Source organism: Lynx rufus, unplaced genomic scaffold (genome assembly GCF_022079265.1).
Source record: "Lynx rufus isolate CCGP_SWC_20201006 ecotype Redwood Valley unplaced genomic scaffold, mLynRuf1.p SCAF_2, whole genome shotgun sequence".
Taxonomy (NCBI): domain Eukaryota; kingdom Metazoa; phylum Chordata; class Mammalia; order Carnivora; family Felidae; genus Lynx; species Lynx rufus.
This window is the reverse complement of record NW_025814834.1, coordinates 186,379,072-186,392,819: the sequence shown is the minus strand read 5'-3', so window position 1 is coordinate 186,392,819 and position 13,748 is coordinate 186,379,072. Positions and strand designations below refer to the sequence as shown.

At 39.5% G+C, this 13,748-nt stretch overlaps 1 protein-coding gene across 2 annotated transcripts; it reads right to left on the bottom strand.

Moving 5' to 3' along the window:
* Positions 1-11,403: 11,403 nt before the first annotated feature.
* On the bottom strand, positions 11,404-11,847 carry LOC124516628 (ubiquitin-conjugating enzyme E2 variant 1-like). 2 transcript variants are annotated; one of them, XM_047086067.1, is made up of 2 exons: positions 11,678-11,847; positions 11,404-11,551 (listed from the first exon to the last, which is right to left on the bottom strand). In XM_047086067.1, exons 1-2 carry the CDS (start codon positions 11,845-11,847, stop codon positions 11,404-11,406), a joined length of 318 nt encoding a protein of 105 aa, XP_046942023.1. The 2 variants fall into 2 exon arrangements, with proteins under 2 accessions (XP_046942023.1, XP_046942022.1); XM_047086066.1 differs by having other exon boundaries at positions 11,404-11,847.
* Positions 11,848-13,748: the final 1,901 nt, after the last annotated feature.

Here is a 13,748-nt window from a genome sequence, read left to right as displayed (position 1 = left end):
GACAGTGCCATTTCACCTACTCTCCATCCTTGTGGCGTCCCACACATACAGCAAACCTCAGTGTTAAGGAAGGACTGAGACAACCCTCCCTGCCCCCAACCTCCCACCCACACGCTGTGCTTCTCTTTTTTTTAATTGAGATGTAATTGATATATAACATCATATTAGTTTCATGTGTACAACATGATACGGTATTTCTATCTTCTCTTTATTCTTTACCATTCACTCAAATCATTTTCTAAGTTTGCCTCTTTGAGCCGGGCATTGTAGATGGATGCCTACTTTGAGGGGAGAACTCAAAACATCTAGTTCTTTTCACGGTTGAACCTCACAATATGTTACATTTGTGAAAGTCAATCTTCTCTTTTTTTTTCTTTTTAGGATTTATTTATTTTTGAGAGCGCGCAAGCAGGGAGAGGGCAGAGAGAGAGGTAGACAGAAGATCTGAAGCGGGCTCTGTGCTGACAGCAGCAAGTACAATGTGGGGTTTGAACTCATGAAATCATGTCCTGAGCGGAAACCAAGAGTCGTCGCTCAACCGACTCAGCCACCCAGGTGACTCTGAAAGTCATTCTTAAAAGCCCCAGAAAAATTGTTCAGATCATGCCAATGTACTCAAGGCCCCAGGTAAGTTTGTGGCTGAGGTCAACTGTTTGCTGAGAGTCCTCCTGCTAACTTTTTTTCTGTTTTTACTGAGAAAAACTGAGAAAGAAAGGGAAAGGAGACATGAGCGTGAGCTTCATTTATTCATTGATTCAACCAAAACTTTTTTTTAATTCAATCAATACTTAATGAGTGCCAACAATTGGCCACTTTAGGTTGTGCTGATATAGCAGTGAACAAAAAAAATGACCTGTTCTTGTGGGATTACATTCTGATTGAGGAGGCAGAAAATCAACAAATAGGTGAATAAATATATGATATATCAGGAGATGATAAGTGTTACGAAGAGGATAAAGAAGGATAAGAGGATAGAGTGACATACTGGAGAAGGGGTACTATTCTAGACAATGTAGTCAGGGAAAACTTTCCTAAGAAGGTAACATTTGAGTAGGGGCCTGAATGGAGAGAGGGAACCATGTAAAAGAGAATTCTAGACAGAAAAATAGGGGCGCCTGGGTGGCTCAGTCAGTTAAGCGCCCAACTCTTGGTTTCGGCTCAGGTCATGATCTCACAGTTGTGTGAGTTCGAGCCCCACATTGGGCTCTGTGCTGATAGCTTGGAAACTGTTTGGGATTCTCTCTCTCCCTTGCTCTCTGCCCCTCCCCCACTCGCACTGTCTCTGTCTCTCTCAAAATAAATACATAAACCTTAAAAAAAAAAAGGTAAATGCAGGGCACCTGGCTGGCTCAGTCAGTAGAGCATATGACTCTTAATCTCAGGGTTATGTGTTTAAGCCCCACTTTGGGGGTAGAGTTTACCTAATAAGAATAAATAAATAAAAAGAAAAGTACATGAAACCTTCCTATGGTGAGAGTATGCTTAGGATATTTAAGAAACAGCAAAGAATTGGGGCACCTGGGTAGTTCAGTCAGTTAAGTGACTGACTCTTGTTTCTGCTCAGGTCATGATCTCAAGGTTTGTGGGTTCGAGCCCCTCATTGGGCTCTGTACTGACAGTGCAGAGCCTGATTGAGATTTTCTCTCTCTTCCTCTCTCTTTGCCTCTCTCTCTCTCAAAATACATCTTAAAAACTTAAAAAAAAAAAAAAGAAAGAAACAGCAAGGAAGCCATTGTTACTGGAGAAATATTAGCAAGGAAGAAGTCTTAGGGTATGAAGGCAGACAGGTAGCTAAGAGCAGTATCACTTAGTGTCTTGTATACAGGAAGAGCTTTGGCTTTTTTTCTGGGTGAAATAGCTATGCTGTTGAATGTGTTTTGTTGTTATTTGTTTTGTTTTCCAAATGACAAATGTCTCTCACACATTTATGTATATAAAAATCTAGTGAACTGAGTATTTACCCAAAGAATTCAAAACCACTAATTTATTCACTTTTTTTTTTCTTTCATTTTTTGAGGTAGGCTCCACACCCAGTGCAGAGCCCAATGCAGGGCTTGGACTCATGATCCTGAAATCAAGACCTGACCTAAGATCAAGAGTCAGACACTTACCCAACTGAGCCACCCAGGCATCCCTTGAAAACACTAATTTGAAAAGATATATGCACCCCTATGTTTACTGCAACATTATTTACAATAGCCAAATTATGGAAGCAACCGAAGTTGCTTATAATTAATAAATTATATTATATAATTCTGCTTATTAATTAAAATTGAAATATATAATGGAGTATTATTCAGCTGTAAAAAAGAATGAAGTCTTGCCATTTGCAACAGCACGAATGGATCTAGAGGGTATAATGCTAAGTGAAATAAGTCAGACAAAGATAAATGCCATGTGAGTATACTCACATATGGAATTTAAGAAGCAAAGGAAACAAAGAAAAAAAAAGATGAGCCAGAAAACAGACTCTTAACTATAGAGCACAGAGGGTTACCAGAGGGGAGGTGGGTGGGGGAAAGAATTAAATAGGTGATGATTAAGGAGTGCATATGTTGTGGTGAGCACAGAGTGTTATATGCAAGTGTTGAATCACTATATTGTATGCTTGAAACTAAGATAATACTGTATGTTAGCTAACTGGAATGTAAAAACACCCAGTCAAATTGAGTTCAGTCTTTTGAATCCTTAAAGAACTAGATGTGTTCCCGAGATCAGATTATTGAGCAAACAATTGTTGAGCAAACTTTAGGGCCAGTTTGTCTGTCTAGTTTAGGCACTCTTCTCTCATGCCCTGATCTCTCACCCTTTCCTCGTATGTTGGTTGTAAACATACATGATACAAGTAAAATATGTATGTAAGCTTACATAAACAAGTCCTTATGTCATTTGTGTCTCCAGCTAACCCTGAGACCAGGACATCTGGATTTGGAGAGCAACTGAGCAAGCAAATTGTAAGATTGGGTGGATGTGGTCATTGTGTGATGTGGAATTTCAGCAGTTCTAAATGGTTGAAGTAGAGTGGAGAAGAACAGTCATGATTTACCTGCTGTTGATAAATGTTTAAAACTAACATTTTTTAAAGTCGAGTTTATTGAGGTATAATTTACATAGAGTAAAATTTATCCTTTTTGTGTATACACTTCTGAGTTCTTTTTTTTTAAGTTTATTTTAAGAGAGAGTGGGGGGGGCAAAGAAAGAGGGGGACAGAGGATCTGAAGCTGGTTTTTCAAGGACAGCAGAGAGCCCAATGCGGGGCTCAAAACTGCAAACTGCAAGATCATGACCTGAGCTGAAGTCAGATGCTCAACCATCTGAGCCACCCAGGCACCCCAGCAGTTCTGAGTTTTGACAAATGCATTGTGTTAGTCCAGGTTATCCATAAAGCAGATGCCAATATAAGATTAAACATGCAAGGATTTGAGGGGAGGGGCAACACATAGTAGAAATGAGGAGAGAGCCAAGAAAGGCTAGGAGAACTATCTGATCACAATGCAAGCCTGATCCAGAGTGCGCAAAAGAAGGAGAAAGGTTCTATTCCTTGAATTCTAGGAAGTCTAAAGAAAGATCAACAGGCAAGGATTTTGGGAATCTTTGAGCTAAAACTGACCTTCAGAGAAACTTTCGCAATGGACCTGCCTTAATATTCCCAGTCATTGTCTGGGAATAGACCATTGAAATGTAGCATTGGTTCAAATAGGATGATGAATTTCTGGACCCAGCAGGTAATGCCCTTGATCAGTTGTGCTTCCTGAAGTTGAAAGTCTGCCAGGCACATTCAGATGGCATTGGAAGTATAAAGTCATGCAGCCTACCACAATCAAGATATAAATTATTTCCATTACTCCATAAAGTAACGTCACTTTTGAGGACTTATTTTCTAACCACAATATTTTCATTATCTTCAAAGACCTTCTGCAATTTGCTTGGCAAACTTTTAGGATCAATTATCATAGTCAATCTTAACAGCTTAATATGTGGCTTCCATTAATAACTGAATTCATGGGACACCTTGGTGGCTCAGTCAGTTAAGCATCTGACTTCAGCTCAGGTCATGATCTTGCAGTTCCTGAGTTGAAGCCTCGCATTGGGCTCTGTGCTGACGGCTCAGAGCCTGGAGCCTGCTTCAGATTCTGTGTCTCCCCCTTTCTCTGCCCCTCCCCCACTTGCACGTGCGCTCTCTCTCTCTCTCTCTCTCTCTCTCAAAAAATAAAAACAAAAAGAAAAAAAATTTTAAATAAATAACTGAATTCATCATGCCAAAGAGAGAACTTTTCACTCCCAGTGGGCAGTTCAAGGATCAGAATCTTTGGGGCACCTGGCTGGCTCAGTTAGTAGAGCATACCACTCTTGATCTCAGGGTAGCAAGTTTTAAGCCCCATGTTGGGCCTAGAGCTTACTTAAAAATAAATAACAGACAAATAAATAACAAAATAAATAAAATTTAAAAATAAAAAGAGAAGTGCAGTTGTGAGCCATTATCAGCCAATACCCGTATCAGCCTAGTAAAGAAGATCTGGGCAGGACATCTACTATGCCCAATATTCAACTGTCACAAAGAGTTACCAATTCTATTATCTTTTTTTTAATGTTTTATTTATTTTTGACACAGAGAGAGAGAGAGAGAGTGCAAGCCGGGGAGGAGCAAAGAAAGAGGGAGACACAGAATCTGAAGCAGGCTCCAGGCTCTGAGCCACAGAGCCAGCCCTACATGAGTCTGGAACTCATGAACTGCAAGATCATGACCTGAGCCCAAGTCCAACACTTAACCAACTGAGCCACCCAGAGCCCCTCTAAAAAAATTTTTTTTAAGTTTATTTATTTATTTTGAGAGAGAGAGAGTGAGCAGGGGAAGGGCAGAGAGAGAGGGAGAGGAACAGAATCCCAAGCAGGCTCCACACTGTCAGCATGGAGCTCGATGTGGAACTCTGACTTATAAACTGTGAGATCATGACCTGAGCCTAAGTCAAGAGTAGGACGCTTAACCCCTTAACTGACTGAGCCATCCAGGTGTCCCGTATCTATTCTATTGTCTTAACATCTCTTGTTATTCTGATTACCACTGGGTAGTTCCTACACTGCTAAATCACTTTTTGCCTGGAAAACTGCAAGCCATCATCATTTCTCACCTAGATTGTCACAATAGCATCCTAACCAGTCTTCCTGCTTTAGACCTTGCTCTACTCCAATCCATTTAAAATGTAAGGTGACCAGGGGCACCTGGGTGGCTCAGTCGGTTGAGCATCCGACTTCGGCTTGGGTCATGATCTTGAACTCTGTAAGTTCGAGCCCTGCATTGGGCTCTGTGCTGACAGCTCAGAGCCTGGAGCCTGCTTCAAATTCTGTGTCTCCCTCTCTCTCTGCCCCTCCCCCACTCATGCTCTGTCTCTCTCTGTCAAAAATAAATAGACATAAAAAAAAATTATTATAAAATGTAAGGTGACCTTTCATGATAAAAACACAGAACAAACTGGGAATAGAAGGGAGCTCCACCTATCTTATAAAGGGCATCTACAAACACCCCACAACTAACACTACACTTGATAGTGAAAGACTGAATAATTTTCCCCTAAGATCAGGAACAAGACGAGGTACATGCTCTCACCACTTTTATTCAATATTGTACTTGATGTTTAGCCAGGGCAATTAAAAAAAAAGAAATTAAAAAAGCATTCAGATTAGATGAAAAATTTAATTTTTTAAAAAAGTTTATTTATTTTTGAAAGAGAGAGAGAGCACACAATATCGAGCAGGGGAAGGGCAGAGAGAGAGGGAGAGAGAATCCCAAGCAGGCTCTGAGCTGTCAGCACAGAGCCTGATGTGGGGCTTGAACTCACGAACCACGAGACATGATCTGAGCCGAAACCAAGAGTTGGACGCTTAACTGACTAAGCCACCCAGTCACCCCAAGAAATAAAAGTTTTAATGTGCAGTGATTTGATCTTGTGTAGAAAATCCTACAGAATACATACACACACAGAATTGATCATTGAATTTAGCAAGGTTACAGATATATCAATATACAAAAATCAATTGTATTTCCATACACTGCAAATGGGCAATCTTAAAATAAAACTAAGAAGACAATTCCAGGGGTGCCTGGGTGGCTCAGTCGGTTGAGTGTCCAACTCTTGACTTTGGCTCAGGTCATGATCTCTCAGTTCATGGGTTTGGGTCCTGCATCAGGCTCGCTGATAGTGCAAAGCCTGCTTGGGTTTCTGTCTCCCTCTCTCTCTGCTCCTCTCCCACTTGTTCTCTATCTCTCTCTCAAAAAATAAATAAAAATACGAAAAATAAAAATAAAAAAAGGAGACAATTCCATTTACAATAGCATCAAAAATAATAAAATACTTAGGAATAAGTTTAACAAAAGAAGTATAAGAATTGTAACTAAAAAACTGTAAAACATGGTTGAAGGAAATTAAGAGAACTAAATAAATGAAAAGACATCCTGTGTTCGTGTATCAAAAACTTAATATTGTTAAGATGACAACACTTCCTAAACTTAGATTCAGTGCAACTCCTATCAAAAGTCAGCTGGTTTCTTTGCAGAAATTGAGAAGCTGAGCCTAAATTCAATTGGAATTCAAGGGGCCCAGAATAGCCAAACCATTTTTTAAAAAGAAGTACAAAGTTGGAAGACCCTCACTTTCCAATTTCAGAACTTAATACAAAGCTACTATAATCAAGACAGCATGATTCTAGCATAAGTTTAGACATATAGATAAGTGAATAGAATTGAGAATCCAAAAATAAACCTTCATATCTATTGTCAATCGATTTTCAACAGAGATGCTAAGATGATTCAAAGGGGAAAGAAGAGTCTTTTCAGGTGCTGGAGCAACTGAATATCTACATGCAAAAGAATGGTGGACCTCTCCCTCATATCATATGTAAAAATTATCTCAAAATAGATCAAAGATGTAAATATAAGTGCCAAACCATGACATCATAGAAGAAAATGTAGGCATAAAGTTTTGTGACTTCGGGTTAGATAAAGACTTCTTAGATACATACCAAAGCACAAGTGACAAAAAGAAAAAAATATATAAAGTGGACTTTATCAAAAATAAAAACTTTTAAAAAAAGAGAGGTTAGAGTAGGAGAGAGCCAAAGCATAAGAGACTTTTAAAAACTGAGAACAAACTGAGGGCTGATGGGGGGTGGGAGGGAGGGGAGGGTAGGTGATGGGTATTGAGGAGGGCATCTTTTGGGATGAGCACTGGGTGTTGTATGGAAACCAATTTGACAATAAATTTCATATATTAAAAAAATAAAATAAAATAAATAAAAACTTTTGTGCTTCAAAGGACACCATTAAGAAAGTAAAAAGACCGGCGCCTGGGTGGCTCAGTCGGTTAAGCGTCTGATTTTGGCTCAGGTCATGATCTCACAGCTCATGAGTTTGAGCCCCGCGTCAGGCTCTGTGCTGACAGCTCAGAGCCTGGAGCCTGCTTAGGATTCTGTGTCTCCTTCTCTCTCTGCCCCTACCCCGTTTGCACTCTGTCTCTCATAAATAAACATTTAAAAAATCTAAAAAGAAAAAAAAAGAAAGTGAAAAGACAACCAAAGAATGCAAGAAAATTTGTGCAAATCATACATCTGATATGAGACTCATATCCAGGATACATAAAGAACTCTTACAACTCAAAAATAAAAAGAAACCCAATTCAAAAATAGGCAACAGTACAGTCATAAATCATGTCAATGATATCTGTCTTTAATATTAGGTGACAAAAATGACATTTTACACCTGTGATATTCCTTCTCAAAACCTACAACCCCTGTCTAATAATGAAAAACACATCAGAGAAATTCCAGTGAGGAAGATCCTACAAAAACCTGACCAGTACTACTCAAAACTGTTAAGGTCATCAAACACAATGAAAGTCTGAGCAGCTGTCACAGCCTAAGAACACATGACAACAAAATGTAATATGGTGTTCTGGGTGATACCCTAGAACAGAAAGGTAAAAACTTAGGTAAAAACCAAGAAAATCTGAAAAAACTATGGAATAAATATATAATAGTAATATATCAATATTGAATCATTACATACACATATATCATACTAATGTAAGATGTTAATAATAGGGGAAATTAAGTGCTGGGTAGATGGAAACTCTGTGCTCTCTTCTCAATTTTTGTATAGCTCTAAATCAGTTCTAAAACTCTAAAAAATAAAATCTATTTTCTTTAATGAGCAAAGGATTTGATTTTACATTCCCCAAAGACTATATAGAAATGGTCAATAAGCATGTGAAAAGATGCTCAACATCATTAGTCATTAGGGAAATGCATATCAAAACTACAATAAAATTGGGTGCCTGGGTGGCTCAGTTGGTTAAGCAGCCGACTTTGGCTCAGGTCATGATTTCGCGGTCTGTGAGTTCGAGCCCTGCGTCGGGCTCTGTGCTGACAGCTCAGAGCCTGGAGCCTGTTTCAGATTCTGTGTCTCCCTCTCTCTGACCCTCCCCCATTCATGCTCTGTCTCTCTCTGTCTCAAAAATAAATAAACGTTAAAAAAAATTAAAAAAAAAAACTACAATAAAATCAATACACCCACTACGATGGCTAAAATAAAAAAGACAGACAATAGCAACTGTTGATAAGTTTAAGAAATTGAAACCCTCAACTATTGCCGGTGGGATTGTAAAATAGTGCAACTACTGTGGGAAACGGTTTTGCCATTCCTCTAAAGGTTAAACACAGAGTTACCATGTGACCTTACAATTTCTCTCCTAAGTATATACCCAAGAGAAATGAAAACATATATCCGTACAAAAACTTGTACAAGAATGGTCACAGCAGTATTATTCAAGTAGCCACCAAGTGGAAACAACCCAAATGGCCATCAACTGATGAATGCATAAACAAAACATAGTGTATCTATACAATGGAATATGACTTGGCAATAAAAGAGAATGAAGTACTGAGATATGCTACAACACAGATGAACCTTGAAAACACTATGTTAAGTGACAGAAGCCAGTCACAAAAGACCACATATTCTCTCATCCCATGTATATGAAATGTTTCGTATAGGCATATCCATGAAGATAAAAATTAGATTTGTGATTACAAGGAGCTGAGGCGAGGGCATAAGAAAGGGATGATTGATCATTTCAGGATACATTTCAGGATAATGAAAATGTTTTAAAATTAAGTAATGGTGATTGTTGTACAACTGTGTAAATATACTAAAAACCACTGAGTTGTATACTATCCAAGGACAAATTTTATGACATGTAAATTATATCTTCATAAAGCTCTTTTAAAAAGATTATATCATTCCTGTGCTCAGAACTCCTCAGTGGCTTTTCATATTAGTTAGAGCAAAAGTCAAAGTCTTTAATTGGCCAAAAGATCCTGTAAGATCTGCCTCTCCATTTGACCTCATTTATAGTTCTCCCCTGCATTTATTGTTTTAGCTTCTCTGGCTTCCTTACTGTTCTTCCACACTGTAGGCACAGTCCTGTTTGGGGGGTTGTATTTGGCTGGATCATTCTTCCCCAGTATATCCTCATGGCTTATCCCTTCAGGTCTTTTTCAGATTCACATTCTCAGTGAAGCCATCCTGATTTCCCTATTTAAAATTACAGTATAACACCTCTCCCAGAACTCTCTTTCCCAGTCTTCACCTATATTTTTCTCCATAGCATTTATTTCCATTTGACATACTACAAATATTATGTATTTATGTGTCTATTGACTGTCTTTCCTCATCCAAGCATAAACTCTATGAAAGCAGGTATTTTTCTGTATTTTGTCATTCCTATATTTTCAGTACATAGAACAGTGGTTGGTACATGGGAGATGTTCAATGTTTATTGAATGAATGAGTGAATGAATGAATAACATTTTACTCTTTATGCCTCAAGTTTATCCCTGCTGCAATTCATCTCCACCTGCAAATCAGAGTGATCTTCCTACACGTGGGAATATCACCCTTTCTCAAATTCCTTCATTAGTTTCCTATTATGTTCAAGAAGAAGTATAATGAAATATTGAAGAATACAAGCCAGAGTCAGAGTGCCTTGGTTCAAAGCAATTTGCCTTTGGGCAAGGTTATTTAACCTTGTTGGTAAAATAGGAATAATTAGAGTGCCTTTCTTTTAGAGTTGTGGTAGTGATTAGATAATCTTATACATGCAAGTTTGCCTACATAGTTGCCAAACCCATTGTTTCATTAGAGGTTGCAAAATGTTGACTTTTAAAATTCTGTCACTTCCTTACCATTCATTAGCAATGATTCTTCTAAAATTTTTTAATGTTTATTTATTTTTGAGAGAAAGACACAGACAGAGCTCAAATAGGGGAGGAGCAGAGAGAGAAGGAGACCCAGAATCTGAAGCAGGCTCCAGGCTCTGAGCTGTCAGCACAGAGCCCAGCACAGGGCTTGAACTCACGAATGAAACTGTGACCTGAGCTGAAGTTGGCCATGTAACTGACTGAGCCACCCAGGTGCCCCTAGTAATGATTCTTCTATAAATAACTTTCCCACACTATCTTTAAGTATAGTCTATACAGTAAAGACAGGGCAGGAGTTTTGTTTTGTTTTAAAATTTTTACTTATTTATTTTGAGAAAGAGAGAAAGCATGAGCCAGGGAGGGGAAGAGAGAGAAGCCAGAGCAAGAATCCCAAATAGGATCCACACTGTCAGCTGAGAGCTGGATGTGGGGCTTGAACTCATGAACTATGAGATCATGACCTGAGCCAAAGTCACACTTAACCTACTGAGTGCCCCAAGACAGGATAGAAGTGTGATGCTTACTGTTATTTATCAATTTTCAGAGTAATGATTCAGTGCCCTAGCAACTTCCAAAGGTAACTAAAGAATACATTTTAGGGGCGCCTGGGTGGCGCAGTCGGTTAAGCGTCCGACTTCAGCCAGGTCACGATCTCGCGGTCCGGGAGTTCGAGCCCCGCGTCAGGCTCTGGGCTGATGGCTCGGAGCCTGGAGCCTGTTTCCGATTCTGTGTCTCCCTCTCTCTCTGCCCCTCCCCCGTTCATGCTCTGTCTCTCTCTGTCCCAAAGATAAATGAACGTTGAAAAAAAATTTAAAAAAAAAAAAAAAAAAAGAATACATTTTAGTATTCAAATCATTGCAGTCATTATTCTTATTGATATTCAAATTATTCCATCTTTGGTAAGTTGGGATCCCTTTCTAGTTGGCTCCTGTATGATTTTTTTTTATAGCACAACTTACATATTTTAAATGGACAAAAAATTAGTATCGTTCACAGTATCTTAAGATAAATTGCCTTTAAATGGGAGCTTCCTTTCCAGTACTTTGAGGTCTACAAGACGTATCTAGAAAATTTACTACTGTGAAAAAAAATGAAGACTGCTTAAATCAAATGGGAGGGGGTAGGGGGAGGACCTGTGGTTTTTCTTTTTGATTAATTGTTGTAACACTGTCCTTCGGGAGGCTGAGGGAGTTTCATGTTTTCTTTAGATATCATTAGGCTCCTGAACTCTTGCAGGACAACTTTGATGCTGTATGAATTCTGCCATTTTGCTAGCACTGATATGGCTCTTAGGTCCACCACTCCATTAGAACTATTAACTCCATTCATATTAATTTTTGTTACAAATCTTACAAAGTGGGGTGCTTCTGGGTATTTAGGTCCACATTCTATTTTAAGGCTGTATATTCGGTTTTTGTAAATTGTTCTTGGAAGCCCAATTATCATTCCTGTCCATCTTGTAAGTGTCATGTCTTCGTCACCTTCTAGACCCCAGCTAACTGTGCCATCTCCTACTCCTTTCTGGCCTTCTTCCAGTTCTTCCAACAGTCGAAAATTGCAAGGGACTTTTACTCCCAAGCCCGTGGTGGCTGCCATCTTGCGTTGCTGTCGCTCCTGTATGATTTTAACACACCACCAGTAGTCTTTGATACCTTCCTTGCTTTCAGGCACAAGATACTTCAGACTCATCTTAACATTTATTTCTTTTTTTAATGTTTATTTTTAAGAAAGAGAGCGTGAACATGGGCAGGGTGGGGAGAGAGGGAGACACAGAATCTGAAGCAGGCTCCAGGCTCTGAGCTGTCAGCACAGAGCGCGATGTAGGGCTTTAATTCATGAACCACGAGATCATGACCTGAGCTGAAGTCAGACGCTGAATCAACTGAGCTACCCAGGCACCCCTCACCTTAACATTTGTTTTTCCAGGCCTGGAATCAGCTATTCCTCCAAGGAGTTTTAGATCCTTTTTAATAGGAAATGGTATTTAGAGACTATAATTTAGACACTAGAGGGAGCTAATTGTTACTGGGTTGGAGCGTACATCATTTTAAAAAAGATTCTTAATTGTTAATACACAGTTTGGATAATACCACTGTTTTCCTTGGAAGGTTGTGTTAAAGACTAGAGAATGGAGACTTTCCAATTTAGCAAAGTATTTCACAGTGAGGTAGACTAAACTTATTAATCAGAAGTTCACTATCATTTGCGTTTTTCTTTTCCTTCTCTCTCTCTCTTTTCCATTTCTCCTGAGAAATAATAGTCTGGGTTGGAAATGAGTAGGGAAGAAAAATGGTTGATAAGAGAGACTACTTTAAGGTTTGAGCAGAACATTTGCTGTAGAATTACCAGAGGCAGAGACAAAATAATTTCTCATATTAACCAAAGAAATACATAATGCTGGAATGCAAAGAAGATAGAAAATTCAGTGGTTCCTTCAGCAGGAGGTAATGGAAGAAAAGTGTATAAGGTACTTACTGCTTCTTTTTGGTGCACAACCCAGAAGGGGTCAATAATTCCACAGTCATTATAAATACTAATATGGTAAGCAAATCAACAGAGAATCAAAGGACAAGTAAAGTAGTTTTTTTATACACCACAAGAGAACTGAACTCAAAGTTCACAGTCCACCATTGTCCTTACTTCCCTCAAAACTTAATCTTTATTGGGGCGCCTGGGTGGCGCAGTCGGTTAAGCGTCCGACTTCAGCCAGGTCACGATCTCGCGGTCCGTGAGTTCGAGCCCCGCGTCAGGCTCGGGGCTGATGGCTCGGAGCCTGGAGCCTGTTTCCGATTCTGTGTCTCCCTCTCTCTGCACCTCCCCCGTTCATGCTTTGTCTCTCTCTGTCCCAAAAATAAATAAAAACATTGAAAAAAAAAACTTAATCTTTATTTTTAATTTTTTTTAACGTTTATTATTGAGAGACAGACAGAGACAGAGCATGAGCATGGGAGGGACAGAGAGAGGGGGAGACACAGAATCTGAAGCAGGCTCCAGGCTCTGAGCTTTCAGCACAGAGGCCGACACGCGGCTCAAACTCATAAACTGTGAGATCATTACCTGAGCTGAAGTCAGACGCTTAACTGACTGAGCTACCCAGGTGCCCCAAAACTTAATCTTTTTGAAGATGACAGAGCAGCATAGAAGTTCTCTGCTCATCCCTGAAATGCAACTAGACAAGCAACAAACCATTTTGCACATCTAGAAAATTGATCTGAGGATTAACACAACAATCTGCATAGGTTGAGCCACAGAACTTGGCAGGTATGTGGCGGTGGATTAGTGAACTGGGGGAGAGAGAAGCCATGGAGGGTAGGGAGCTGTTTTTGTTTGTGGAGAGAGGACAGACAGAGGGGGGAGAGTACAAGAAAAGCACTCCCCCCAAAAGCAGCTAGAGGGAAAGAGAAAGAGTGGAAGCACCCACAAGGATCTGAACAAGAAAGGGAGAAAGGAAAAAGGAGAGAGTTTCAATGCCATTAGAACTCTATAAACAGGGGAGT